This window comes from Ostrea edulis, chromosome 8 (assembly GCF_947568905.1).
Source record: "Ostrea edulis chromosome 8, xbOstEdul1.1, whole genome shotgun sequence".
NCBI classification, from domain to species: Eukaryota; Metazoa; Mollusca; class Bivalvia; order Ostreida; family Ostreidae; genus Ostrea; species Ostrea edulis.
The window spans coordinates 30,179,288-30,194,758 of record NC_079171.1 but is presented as its reverse complement, the minus strand read 5'-3'; the positions used below and the strand labels follow the sequence as shown (position 1 = coordinate 30,194,758).

At 35.4% G+C, this 15,471-nt stretch overlaps 1 protein-coding gene across 1 annotated transcript in view; it reads right to left on the bottom strand.

The window, feature by feature from the left end:
* Positions 1–310: 310 nt before the first annotated feature.
* The window catches only part of LOC125662316 (uncharacterized), a 21,840-nt gene continuing 6,679 nt past the window's right edge, over positions 311–15,471 (bottom strand). The window contains exons 3-4 of the mRNA XM_048894476.2: positions 10,369–10,518; positions 311–7,267 (exon numbers count right to left, since the gene is read on the bottom strand). Coding sequence (XP_048750433.2) covers positions 4,368–7,267; positions 10,369–10,516 — 3,048 coding nt within the window. The 5' untranslated portion in view covers positions 10,517–10,518 and the 3' untranslated portion in view covers positions 311–4,367. The remainder of the gene's footprint in view (positions 7,268–10,368; positions 10,519–15,471) is intronic.

Genomic DNA, 15,471 nt, shown 5'->3' with positions numbered 1-15,471 from the left:
AACATTCGCATGTAAAACTTCGATCCCGTTGTGACCCCACCCTACCCCCGGGTGTCATGATTTTAACAAATTTGAATCTGCACTATGTAAGAAAACTTTCATGTAAATTAAAAAATTTTGGCCTAGTGGTTCTTGAGATTTTTAATTGACCCCAACAAAATTTTGCAATGGAAAGTTCTTAAAAAATGCCCTCCGATAATCATATAATTAGAAGACTGATCACCGTTTGTTGTTTTCATCTTTTCATAAAGAACTTGCCATGGTCAGCTCTAAAATGCACCCTCTGGTAATAATACAAGCAAATCTAAAATTCTTTAATCATGTTTTATTTTCAGAAGGATAAAAAAAAAAAGAATTGCACATCTGCAGAACTTTTGTCAGCAGCAATTATATTTAAAGTTCTCATCAGAACTGCCTTATGGAATGAACTAAAGAAAATAAGATAAATTAAATTTTACAGTGTTTGACACAATTGGTTACTAATATGTTGTGTAAATTGTCATAATTTCATCATTTTCCTGTTTTTGTTGTTTTGTGGTGTAAACTTTGCATAACAGAATTGATAAATTTGACAACAAATTCCCTACATAAATTTTATAATAATGGAATAAAAAAATAGGCAAATGAACACAATTTTAAACCTGCATATTTTTGGAATTTACAAATGCTGCTCTTCAAACCAAGCAGCATGGACAACAAAATTGTAAAGTAAATGCATTAAAAAAAAAATCTAAACAAATGTAATATTCAAGGCTCAGTTGTAACCACTATAATGCCTGATAAAAATGAAACCTTATGAACAATTCACACACTCAGCTAAACATGGAGAGAAAAAAACAAAGAAAGAGATGAAAAAGAAATGAATAGAAAAAAAAAAAAGAAATCGGAAAGGAAAGCCTCTAAAATGGAAAGGAAAAAGGGGAGGGAGCTAAATAACTAAAACTAAAATCTACTCTACATGCAACAAAATTACAGTGAACGTTGAAACTATAATACAAAAATGCATATAAATATGAGCATTTCATGAGCGGGCTTCCCAGACAGAGAGTTGTACACCTGTCTACCAAAATAAATATATTAATAATCAAAAATAATCAATACTTGAGACAGCAGTTTCTACCTTGGCATGATGTCATTTCAAAATCTTGCTAGATTTTTATTTTTCTACATCCTAAAAAATATAATTTTAAAAACTATCATAATATTGTCCAGTTGTGTTTGACATGTAATCTTGTCAAGAATATAAAAAATTTGAACATCCCAATGATATTTTAAGTGAATGTAAAAAATAATAATAGTAATAAACATTGTGGAAAAATGAAATTCTTGAAAAAAAAGAGAAAGAAAATAAAATCCCCATAAAAAACCTGAATATCAAATTTTTGTGATTTGAGCGCTATGAAAATGCAATAAAATAACATCTATGCTTAACTCTCCCCTTTCAATGCCAACAACTTCCCATTCATCCAATACATATTAAAATTTGTCTACCATTGAGATCAAGTAAAGAAATGCAAAACTAACTACAATATGAATATTTCAATACAAATCATTATACATGTACAAAAAAAAACCCAAATTCAATAAAAAAGAAAAAAATAGACATATCAAAACCATAATCACGCGTTTCTGAATGGAATGCAAATGAGTTGTTAAACACATTGTGAATGGATGATGATGATGAAGACTTATGAAATCACAATTCTGATTGGACGAAATTTATACCCTTTGACTCCTATCTGAGCTGCTAGAGTTGGTAAATTAATTTAGGTTTTGAGATCAGCTTAAAATGACGACACGTGCTATACAGTTGGCACACACAGTAGCGATGGATGTACAGACAGACACACACACACACCTCCGGACAGGTTAAATTGGTATTGTCAGTCTGTTCAGAGGAACAGTTAAAAATATAACATGAAACTTTTGAACAAACTCTACTACTTAATGTGAATCACTGCTCAATCTATCATGCAATGGCTAAATGAAATCCAAAAGGAAAAAGCTAGACTTTTCAATGATAAAGCAAACACAGACTTTTCAATAATAAAGCAAATACATAAACATTATCTATTTTTTCGTAACATACCAGCAACATTTTTCTAAATCAATAGAGTTTTAATCACTCAGACCTGAATTCAAGGTCATCATGCCGCACGCGATACATCTTTTGGTTATTTCAAGCACAATTCTTCAATCAATTTACATCACTATTTATCAATTAAAATCTAATTTCACTTGTCAAATGCAATATGACTGGTTCAATTAACTTGACCATCATTGTTTACAATCTAAAAACTAAGACCATATAATGCAATATCACCCCAGGTCAGATAAAATTCTTATTTTCTCTAACATTATTCATCCAAATGCAAGAAATGCATTTTACTTACTTAAAATCATACGAAATAAAAGTAATTTCTACTCATTTTACAGTTGGGAAAGCTTACCCTCTTTCAAAAACCTCCCCAACTCACTTCATATCATATAAAATAAACAGAAATGGCTTTCATTTAAACAATCTGAATCAAATCATCCTTGGACTGATTAAAATACTACAATGAGGGTACGGCCATTCACACAATGGTTCACCAATCCTAGCAATCTCGCACACAAATCTCATGTAGGTACAATCATTTCTCTAGAAATATTCTGTCAAACACGAATTCTAAAAACACAATACTCCATCATCATTTTTACGAATTCTAAAAACACAATACTCCATCATCATTTTTACGAATTCTAAAAACGCAATACTCCATCATCATTTTTACGAATTCTAAAAACACAATACTCCGTTATCATTTTTACACAGGTTCTGTACAATATAAAATGAGCAATGTGACACACAATTAAAACAAACAAACAAAATGTTATTATACAATATAAATACAGATTGCATAATCATGGCAGGATAAAAACACCTGAGAGGTATAAATATACACAAAACTGTCCACCGAAAAAGCCACACATCTTTTTAAATATAATCGTGTATTTTAACGCAAGCTGAAAACATTGAAGCCAGTATATTTTGGTAAATAACAATTGTGAAAGTTTGCTTACAAATCCACCACCCCCACACATTTTCTACAAGTGAAAGAATACCAATATATCATTAGCATACACTTTTCAATGACAAGAGTACAGCATTATTGGTATCTGGAATTTACATAAATGTCGAAGAAAGTCTTTCACCTCAAACAACAATAATGTCCCACCACATGTCAATCTATGTTCGTCTCAACATTCGATTTTATTTTTGTTAGAAGCGATTATAAAAACTTTTTCTGACAGTTTTGTAAATTGAAAGAATTAAAATAATTCTAAAATCCAATAATTCACTTTCCTACAGAAAAGTATGCATATTTCCAATTTCATGCTAGGTTGATATATAAAAATTGGGGGTGGGTTGTAGGGGGTGTAGGTAACTACAATACTGGAATCGAATAGTAAACAGCGAGCACCGATTCCTGACAGGGTATGGCACGCACCTGACTAGTCAAAAACATAAAGGAGACAGAAGCTACAGAAATCTTGCTGGTGCTAATGATTCGGAACACATATTTAAAAGGGAGAAAAAATCATAAAAGACCCCCAAAGAAGTCTCTGCTTCTTCTAGAAATAAATTCCAGGCTTGAACTCTGAACTTTCAAAAATGAAAGTAAAAGTAGAAATAAAATATATTGCATAAGAACTCACTTCCAAGTAATACGCAAAAAAAAAAATAAAAATATTTTTCCATCTTACTCTGGGAGTTTGTAAGTGTATATTTCACCATTCAATGGCATTATGGGAATGTGGACTCCATTATGGCACAAATGTAAAGCTAAGAGATATTGCTATAGTTTTGCTGCAACATAATAATTGGCAAACAATGAATCCCGAGGTATAAATTTTGTGAATGATTTCAAAGGCAATGAAAGATGACTCACAACTCAGTTTAACAATATGAGGACATTTTTCGTCTGAACGCCATCATGGCTGAACACAGGTCAACACAAGTTGTTTAATGGTAAAAAAAAAATTTGAGCAATATCTGTTTGATTTACAGGCAAAAAATCAGTACATTGAACACAGAGAATTGAACAACCTGCTTAATATAAAAAGTGTACACAATTTTGATTTGGTGTTTTGTCATATAAAGTAAAAGTGTCTGTGTGTAATAATTTCGTTAGAACACAATCAAATACAACACATGTAGGCAAAAGGCACAGGTACAGATTTCCTAGTGAAATCCACAAAGAAAACTTTCAGCAGCATTTTCAAATAAAAGCCACAGGCAGCAATCGGAGTTTGCATTTGCCTCAATAACAGTGTATTGGAATTCTTTTACTTTTGAGCAATTAATCTTCGTAAGGAATATGAATCTATGCTTGTTTTTCTACACTCAAGTCCATAGGTCCACTGACGTCGCTCTGTGAGTTATGGAATCTGCTGTGGGACACCGGAGAAAATGTCCGAGGCTGGGACGCCTGGGAGAAAACGTCCATCTGGTTTCCGTAACCATAAGACGAAGGACTTGCCACTGGGAGAGTAGTGGCCGGACTGTTGGGTTTGGTCCCAGGGCCATTCGGAAAACTCTGATTGGCCATAGCATTAGCAAACAGAACCATGTGCATATCTTGAAGATGCTGCATCTGCATTAGGTACATCTGCTGCACATCTGTAGGAATATTTGGCATCATGGGGGGTAGGCTAGGAATCTGGCTGTTGGGGGCGGACGGGGGAGCATCAGTAGTAGCGATGCTTTCACTGTCTGCCTCCATCTTCTTTCTCCTCCTTCTTCTCTTTTTGGGTTTTTCTTCCTTGCATTCCTTCTTCTCTACCTTAATCGACTCTGGAGTCAAAATGGCTGAAGGAGGGCTAGGATGGTCAGTAATTCCCAATGCAGAGTCAGAGGACAGGCTTGAGCACGGAGATGACGCCGACTTCCGACTCACGTCCTTCCTGGGTGCCCTAAATTCCTGAGAAAGTTGGTCCGTGTCTGTGATCCTGCTAACATCTGGTAAAATGTTGAACTTCTCCGTTTTTAAACAAGTACTTCTAATATGATCTTGATGATAATGAGATGTATTCTTGCTTTGGTCTGTCGTGAGTATTTTGTTCTCGTTTAGTTTTGGATTTGCGGTAGAATACTCCTGAGAGTTTGCATGAGACAGCGAGTCCTTTTTTGTGTGCGTCTGGCCTGCAGGGTTTCTTGCTGCTGCTTGACTGAGACCATTTGACTTTAAGTGAGTGGGAAGAACTTCGGTGGTTGGCGTGAGAGAACGAGCTTCGTTGTCACACTGACTAGATGCTGAAGAGATGGGTGAATATTGAGGAGTGGATGAATATTCAACAGGAGGAGGAGTTTCCATGGAGATGGGGCTAACATTAGACCTGGACAGTGAAATGGCGGAGTCTGCTTGACTAATGTTGGAGTCACTCCTTGGTCTTCCGATCGTTTCTGCATTCCCACTATCCACACTAGCAGACGATGAATTGGACGGACTCTGCATCTTACAGAATAACTCTTCAATCTCTGAGGCTGAAGGAATGCTTTTCTTTCCATTTTTAAAATTGAGATCAACAGCTTTTCCAATCTCCTCCTCATGTTGTTTTTCGATATGTTTATACAAGTGACTAGTTTGGGTGAATTCTCGATGACAAAACTTGCAGGTGTATGGCTTTGAAGTGTTGTGCATACGCATATGGATGGTAAGATGATGACGATGAATGAAAGCTTTATCGCAGATGTTACATTTGTAAGGACGGATTCCTAAATGCATCTTCTTGTGTTGGCGAAGAACACAGGCTTTACTGAACGACTTCCCACAAGCATCACAAGTGTGGAGCTCGTCTACACTGTGCGTCTTCACATGCCTCTGAAGCTCTGCGTTGTCTCGAAAAGTCACACTACAGACTCCACACTTGTAGGTTCGTTCTCCGGTGTGGGAACCAATATGCATATCCAAGTAGAAAATTTCATTGAAGTTTCTTCCACAAATATGGCACTTGTAAGAATTTCCACTGTGGACTCGAAGATGTCTTCTCAAATTGTTATACTGGCTAAATTCTCGATCACACTCGTTACACTTATATGGCATGCTTCCCGTGTGTGTCGTTCTCATGTGACGTTGCAGTTCGTAACTATCGCTAAACTCCACTTTACAGATTCCACAACTACACGACTTCTCGTTATGAAGTTTCATGTGGTTGTGAAAGTTCCCGACTTGTGAAAATTTTCGACAGCAAACTTTACATTCATAAATCTCGACTACTTCACTCTTGTCATCCGACTGACTTTTATCATCCGACAAACTTCCCTTTCTTTCTACTTTTTGGTTACGGCGTTTTGAATTCGATGAGCGTGCTGACTTGGGTTTCTCGGGTTTGGGGGTCCCGAGACTGCGTGGTGACATCCTTGGGCTTGATACTTGGGCTACTCTAGAAGGCAAAGGAGAGGTTGGCATTGGATTTGGTTGAGGAATGTAATTGGTTGAATGCTGATGTGTAGTCATGGGAGGCATGAACATTCCAGGATTCATGTAAGCCATAGGATGGGGCGGAAAATTCATTGGCATCGCAAAATTTCCATACATGTTCATGTTAATAGCTGGGACCATTGACTGCTGTGCTGACACGGGTGGATACGGTAGTCTAATATCTTGGTGTGGCACATTATATGGAGCACTGTACAGTTGACTTGGCAGTGCATCATTTACATGCTCAGACTTCGTTTCAGGTTGAAACTTAGCGGTTGCGTAAAGTAACTCAGTCTTCTCCAACTTTTCACGGATTTCGTTGTTTTCTCGATCAATCTCCTTCTTAGCTTTGTTTATGATTTTCTCGTACTCTTTCTGCAAATCTTTCTCCTTCCTCACTTCACCTTTAATTTCCAGGTAGTCTTTCCTCTTCAGCTTTTTGTGAGGATAGGACATAAATTCCTCAACCGGAGCCGGTTCACTGCTGGCGTTTTCTGGGGGAGCTGGTGACGTACTGATTACCAGCCTGTCCTCGTCGTCATCATCATCGTCATCATCATCGTTGCTTTGAAAGTCAATCCCCAAATTTTTAACCCTCTCCTCCTTGCCTTCTAGAGTATATCCCTCTAAAATTTTCCGCTTCTTGGGATGAATCGACCCACTTCCGTCCAGAGGTCGGTGTTTCTTGTGTTGGTGCTGGTGTATTTCGGTTCGGAGTTCCTTAGTGTGTTCACAGATTATGTGTTGCTGTAGGTTCAGCAGGGTTGAAAAGTTTTCTTGGCAATGGCGACATCCATACGATTCTGAAATATGACAATAAAGTTAAGTCTCAGTGCCCTGCTCATATGAAACATCAATAAGAAAAAGAAAGGTCTTGTCACAAGGAATACACATGTGAAATATGAAAGCCACCATCACTAAGCATTCAAAATATTTGGCCAAGGTCAAAGTTTTTTTAAAAGTAGGTCAAATCGAGATCATGAGGATTAAACTTTTGGTACTACAAGAAAAGTCTTGTTACAGGAAATACAAATTTGAAACATGAAAGCCCTTGTACTAAAAGCCCAAAGGTCCAGGTTTTTGCAGAAAAGCAAACAGACAGGCAGACAGACCAAATTCTATGTGTCCCCCAATCTCTGATTACGGGGGTATGATAAAATTCTATATGTCCCCCAATCTCTGATTACGGGGGTATGATAAAATTCTACATGTCCCACAATCTCTGATTACGGGGGTATGATAAAATTCTACATGTCCCCCAATCTCTGATTACGGGGGTATGATAAAATTCTACTTGTCCCCCAATCTCTGATTACGGGGGTATGATAAAATTCTACATGTCCCCCAATCTCTGATTACGGGGGTATGATAAAATTCTACATGTCCCCCAATCTCTGATTACGGGGGTATGATAAAATTCTATATGTCCCCCAATCTCTGATTACGGGGGTATGATAAAATTCTACATGTCCCCCAATCTCTGATTACGGGGGTATGATAAAATTCTACATGTCCCCCAATCTCTGATTACGGGGGTATGATAAAATTCTATATGTCCCCCAATCTCTGATTACGGGGGTATGATAAAATTCTATATGTCCCCCAATCTCTGATTACGGGGGTATGATAAAATTCTATATGTCCCCCAATCTCTGATTACGGGGGTATGATAAAATTCTATAGCAATGGTCAACTGTCTCTTCTAGATATCACAGAATGTGCTTTAAGGTGGCTCACTACACCCAGAAATAGTTTCTGAAATCAGCACAAATTGATTTAATTATAAAAGATATGATGATATACAATAAGTTTATATGCCAAAAAGGCAAAAAATATACAAATTTGGATAAAAACATGATTTTCCAAACATATGAACAAAAGACTCCGCAGGATTTGAACTCGAGATCTACTGTTCACCAGTCCAATGCTTTAACCACTGAGCTATGATGACAGACAAACAAATTGATCGATACAAATAATTTCACAAAACATTTAAATCGCCATCTTGTGACGTGGTGTCATACAGAGTATAAGCTTAAGTGTAGTGAGCTACCTTAATGATGTTCATGGCCCCCCCCCCCCCCCCCCCTCTCAAAAAGTGAAAAACAAAGTGTTACATAGAGTATTTCACCCAGCTGAGTAGATCGACACATCAAACTTTGGTCAGGTGCGACATCTTTCACAAAGAATGTTATCACTCGGACTCGGAGTCAATATGAGACTTATCAATCGGATACAATATCAGACATCAGGGATAGATATTAACTTTTCTTCTTACTTGCCCTTCGGGCAAGTAAACTCGGAAGTTTTATTTGTCCGAATGAAAAACTTAGTTGTCCTAAATATTTTAGACTCTAATATATTTCTGTCAACCAGTAACTTTAATTATCTCTCTGTGTCAATTGCTGATACAGTAAGGTCTACTAGAATGGGCCTTCGCCATAATCTGACGATTTGGTAAAGAAAACAGCAATATATATGGAGTTGGACATTACGTTCTACATGTAATATTTGATGTTCGTCAAGCTTAACACAATTATTATAATAATCACATTTCCTATTTAGATAATCAATTGCCCCATCGGGCAAGTGTGTATTGAGTTTCACTTGTCCGAACAGGGTTTTCACTTGCCTCGGGCAATCGGACAACCATTACTGACAACCCCTGCATATCATTTAGAGACAATTTGCTACTTTATCATGTTTGTAAAAGCCAGTGGTGGTGAACTTTAACCTTTCAACATCTGACCCCGTATGTGAAATTTAATTCCTGAATCTTAAATCCTAGTATTTAAACTATCATGTATAAATGATATATTACCACATAATCCAGTAATTATGATGTTTTGACATACAAATAATATATGTAGGTATCATTCTTTAGTTATGGACAGACATTTTATAACTTAAATAGTATGGATCAAGACTTTGAGACACCATTTAGTCCATTTTATTGTGTGACTTGATGAACTTGACCTTAAAACCCCAAAGACTTTGGAGACTTTTAATGCTGATCTTATAATCAAATTATCTGGAAACCGTATCTTATAATCCCTGCCTCCGATAAAAATCTTGAAATTTCATTGGTTGAAACCAATACTATATATATATATATAACAATATTATACTCATGTGTGTGCCTTTTACTAACTTAATATTGCCAATATGCCCCTTCCACGTGGTTTACTGACCACATAATTATGACATCATGTGTACTATGACATCATGAGAATATATATATATACATGCAAACACTGTCACTACATAGTAGCCGGCACCTATTATGATGTCATATGTTAAAACATTCTTTTTAATTAATTTTTTTTTTAACACAAATGAATTTTGTTGAAAAACTTGTTTTAATGACATTGTTCTTGGTTTAAATGTTGCAGCCATTTTCTAATTGTTGTATATTTGATAAAGCATGAAGTACACATAATGTCAATATGCTTTTTCCTAAAATTATTGTATCATATGTAAAATCATGCACAGGATAAATTTGTTATGTAGACCCTTAAGAGGGGTAATATGGAAATAAAATGGGAACCTTGAAAAAAACCCAACATATTGGACTCGGCTTACGCCTCATCCAATATGATTTTTTTCAAGAACTCATATATTTCCATATTACCCCGCCATGTGCCTACATAACTAAGAAATGTGTGGTGGATCTCTGAACTCATGAAACTTTAGAGACTATAAATCTTTATGCCAAGTTTCAATGCTAATTCCTAAATCATTGAATGTGTTAGAAACAAATTCAGATTAATTTTCCCCCGTGACTTTCACATCAACAGGCATGAATACATAAAAATTATCAATAAAATCAGTTAATCCTGAGAAAAGAGAGAAAAATGCATCGAGTTGTTCAAAACGAAAGTGTCTGTACTTTGTAAAAACCCACCATTTTTTAAGTTACTGTCACTGCCGAGATTCAGCGAAAGACTGTTTTGTGGAAGAGCTCTTCCTTTCAGCTTGTCAATCACTTCTGTCACCATGGTTACCTCTTGTTTAAGCACACCCATAGTTCCGCCCAACACCTTATCCATCATCCCTGTAAACAAAATAAAAAAACTACACTCACTATTGTTCACTTCCTGTAATAAAGAATGCATCAACTTACAGCTCTTCATTCTGTGTACTCACTGCAGAAAATATGTTTAACTTCTAAACAATTTAAAAAATTTCAAAGATTTCCCCCCAATGTTAAATGGAATTGTTTAACATTTTCCAATGTTTCAAAAATGGTGATTGTATGATATTTTATAAATATGATCCATTTTTCTTTTCTCATTTTTCAGGGCCTTTGATTTAAGTCTGTTACAGCGAAGATGGTCATTGTCTTTACAGCTAGCATTGAAGTCACCACCAATTAGAACATCACCATATGAAGAATAGTGATTAAACAGAGCTTCAAGTAAATTCAGCTCATTGGCATATGACTGTACGTTACTATCAGATGGGAGATATACACCAAAAATATATAACGAGTGACGATGTTTACACTTTAGTTCTATACCAATGATACGAGTGGAATGAATATCTGGAATTTCTCTTTCAGTAACTGCACTATAGTTTTGTTTGATATAAATCTCAAAATAATTTATTGCACCCACGATAAAACATCCTTAAGGCATATTCAATTGAGCAGAGAAATAATGTCTAGAGAATTATTCAATGATTTTTATAAAATTTTAAAAATTTGAAAGTTTAGCATTGATTTCTTTTTTCTAAAGACAAGGGACAAAAACAAAACAGGTAGCAGATATAGCAGCTTCACGAAGGTTCAGCTCACTAACAGGTAGCAGATATAGCAGCTTCACGAAGATTCATCTCACTAACAGGTAGCAGATATAGCAGCTTCACGAAGGTTCATCTCACTAACAGGTAGCAGATATAGCAGCTTCACGAAGGTTCATCTCACTAACAGGTAGCAGATATAGCAGCTTCACGAAGGTTCATCTAACTAGTAAGGTGAAGTTTATTCTTTAAACAATTAATCATGGAGGAGTCTGGGGTAAAACTAATTCATAATTATCAATAAAAAGTTAAATTACCACGTTTCTCTTTCCCACATCAAAGTACATCAAATGTAGACTAAAAATTTCTGTATTTTTCTGCATTTAGATTCTAACTAAGTTACCCCCTCCCCATCAAAGTACATGAAATGAAAACTGGAAATCTCTGTATTTAGACTTTCACTAAATTAACTCCACCCACCCCCTCCCCCATCAAAGTACATTAAGTGTAGACTAGAAATCTGTATTTTTCAGCATTTAGACTTTCAATAATGTACCCAATCTCCCATCAAAGTACATGAAATGAAAACTGGAAATCTATGTATTTTTCAGCATTTAGACTCTCAAAAAGTTACCCCCTATCCCATCAAAGTACATGAAATGAAAACTGTATAATATGCTTAATAATTACCTTGTGTGCAGTGAAAAAATGCAATTTCACTTAAAAGTCACAGGAGACCTGACCTCATGATCCACAGGATGGGAAGTGATAACACCAGTGTAGCTAGACTGCCTAACAATATCTAACATATATTGCTACCAATTTTGACTTTCTTCTTTTGTATGTTAATTGCTCTTTACTTGTATACCCTCAGGGCCCCTAATTGATTTCAATAAATCTAATCTAATCTAAACATGGGGTTTAGTGCAGTCTTCAGGTCTTGACACAAAATCTTCTTTTTTTTTAGCATTGACCAATCGGACCTCTGTATCAGCACTGCTCACTGGACCAAAGAAAAATTCAATGGTCCAAATCACACACAAAATATTACATCCCCCCCCCCCCCCCAGTTTTGAAAAGAATTTTGAAATAAAAAAAACCCACAAGCCTGATGGTCTTGTATATGTGATACTGAATTAATGATTATATTGAATAGGTGTGCAGAAACTGTACTCGTTTAAGTTTAGATTACCATGACCAATATTTTTGAATTGTTGATTAAAAATGAATTATTAATAATATTAAAATTATTAATTGAAATAAATCGATCTGTAGGAGCTAATTGTAGATTAAATGGTGGGGGTGAGGGTGGGGGAGGGGGTGGAAGAGATGACAAGCTGAGGGGTGGTTACTGTATAACATAATTTGATCAATTCTTTTTGATTTTTTAAATGAAATTCATATATGAGGAAAGAAGGGAGGGTGTGTGTGTGTGTGTGTGTGTGTGTCACCCTTACTTCTCACTCCATACTATTAGGGCCTGATATATATATATATATATATATATACATACATGTAAAGTACAAAATAATGAAATAATATACATGTACAATATATAGACAAGAACATGGATTTGAACATGGTTTACAAGTTAATGAGAGCAGCACAACTTTTGGGCCTGGGGTGGATATTGTGTGTGTTCAGGGTACTGTATTACAGAGGACCAATAAAGCTTTGTTCAGCATGTTTACATGGCTAATTATAAGTGGACCTTTATCTAAATAAGGCACACAAAACACCATATCCTGGATTAAATCATCTTACATAACACCTACCAGCAGAACTAAGGCTTTGATAATCCACATTGATTAGACAAAGCCCTGTGTAGGCTTTAAGATGTGTGTGTATATACATGTATCAGTACAAAACAACAGGTGCCCTTTCTGTTCCTTCAAAGGAAAAAAAATTCCATCAGTATTCACTCAACAAAAAGCAGGTGTCAAGAAGGACACACAGGAATAGCAGTGCTGGGAGTAAACATGTTAAATACATTAATTGTTGCAGCTCAAGGCATGCTCCTTTGTCCAGGTACTGAACAACTACAATGGACTTAATCAACAACTCAGCCCCAGGCTGGGTGACACAATAGGGACCCTGCCCTTTGTTTGTGTGGAGATAATTGCTATTTTTCTGTTAGTCTGGCATTACTCAGAGTCAAAAGAAATCACAATGAGATTATCCCCCTGCCTCTCACAGCTCCCCCTGAATGTGTGTGTACATGCTAGAGAATTACCTCTTACATAATTACAGATATTTTTCATTCTTTGTTATTGATTGCTAAATTCTATTAAACATGTCAAACTGATAATCTCCATACTAAATCATGCTCTTTCTTTCTTTCTTTTTTTTTTTGGCTTATTAAAATGTCACTGTGTATTTCAATGTTTGACATGTTTATGGGTATTCTTAAATGTACAACTTCAGCACAGACATATCTTTGCTGTTCCTCCTATGACCTTGTTAGGCAATAACACAGTGGACAAGCTCCAATTTTGTCAGTTAAAAAGCCAACATTTTTCACATTTATTTGTTAAAAATAAACAAATGTCAATTCTAAATAAGACCTATTCATTGACCTACATCATACACTCTGAAATGTCCACCACTGATGTTCTCACCTTACAGTTCACCTGATACATTACAGTATCCTGACGGCAGGGATTTTTTTTTTAAATTTTACTTTTTTTTTTATAAGTTTTAACAATTTTAAAAAACAACTTACGACAAAGACGCAAGTCTTAATAAATTGCATTACACAGTTATTAGTTTGAATTCATGAATTAAAATGTTTCCGAGACTTCAATTTCAGTATTATGTTTTCACTAGTTTACATTGGAGTGAAGGATTTTACAATAAACGTGAAAATTTCAGTATGCAAATTAAGTTAGTCGTAAGTTCTTTTGTAAAACGCACCCCTGGTCTTTACGATTGGGAAAACTTATCTACATTTTAATGAAATTAGGAAAAGTCAAAATCATTCCAATTGACATTAATTCATACCATCAGTAAAGTGATTTTATTATCATTTACTCAATTAATTTGCTAAGAAAATAACTTACATTTCTAGTTTTGTAACTTTCTTCTTAACACTTTGAAGTTGTCAAATTATTTTCTGTAAATTTTAATGATAGGTCTTTGTTAACTAAGTGAAAAATACACATGAAAGTGTGTTGTACATAGACACTTCATTCTAACAAAAAAAAACCCCAAAAACCCAGCACAAATTGGGGAAAACAGGCAACCTCAATTTGAAAAAAAGGTAGTTTTTAATAGGGGACGGGACCTGTTCACTGGACAGTGTTGCACCCTCTCTTAATACATTATACAATATTAAACACATCCCTAATTTAATACATTATACAATATACAGACAATATTAAACACATCTCTTATTTGATGCATTACACAATTATCTGAGAGAGTATTGCACCCAGCTGATAAAATATGTACTTAAAAGATCTTTAATATTTATACTATCTGGGGACTCATGACTGTTACTGTGTGGGGGTGACTCATACCATGACGGTCTAAATGGTAGTATTATTCTACTTAACACCCCCCTCTTCACTCAACAATATGCAATAAGGGATCATTTACATGCATTATCTGATTCCTGGGGTGTACATTAAGCACAGCATGGAGGTTTTTGATTAATGGATCCATTCCCTTGAACATAAATCACCTGAGGTTAGAACATGTATCAGTCCTGCAAACCTGTGTACTACGTGTCAAAATCAAAACAATGATACACAGAAGAATATCAGACTGTCCATCTGAAAGTCCCCACAGCAATACTTTCAGGTTTTACTACGATGTTTAAGTATGTTGCAACTCGATGATTACATGGGTATAAAAAAGAAGAAAGGACATATATATACTACATTGTCAAAATATCAGACTGTCCCCTAAACTGTCCCCACAGCAATACTATTATGTTGCAGATCATTGATTACATGTGTATAAAAAAGAAGAAAGGACACATACTATATTGTCAAAATGAATGAAAATATAAATATTAGCTATACTAGTATATATTCCTTTATAAATCTGATTGCCCAGTAGATTGATGTGTTGACTGTTGATCTGATGTTCATGTAAATTGTTTCTGTTCATTTCTATCTTGGAGTTTAAAACTATTTTTCAAGATTATTTCTACTAAAACTGCATTTTTGAATAAAGTAAATTTGAAAGTTGTCCATTTCAAAATATGATTGTGTATATATCCCCCACTATCAATCTGTATCAGACATCTCTGGTGTGTTGTTTA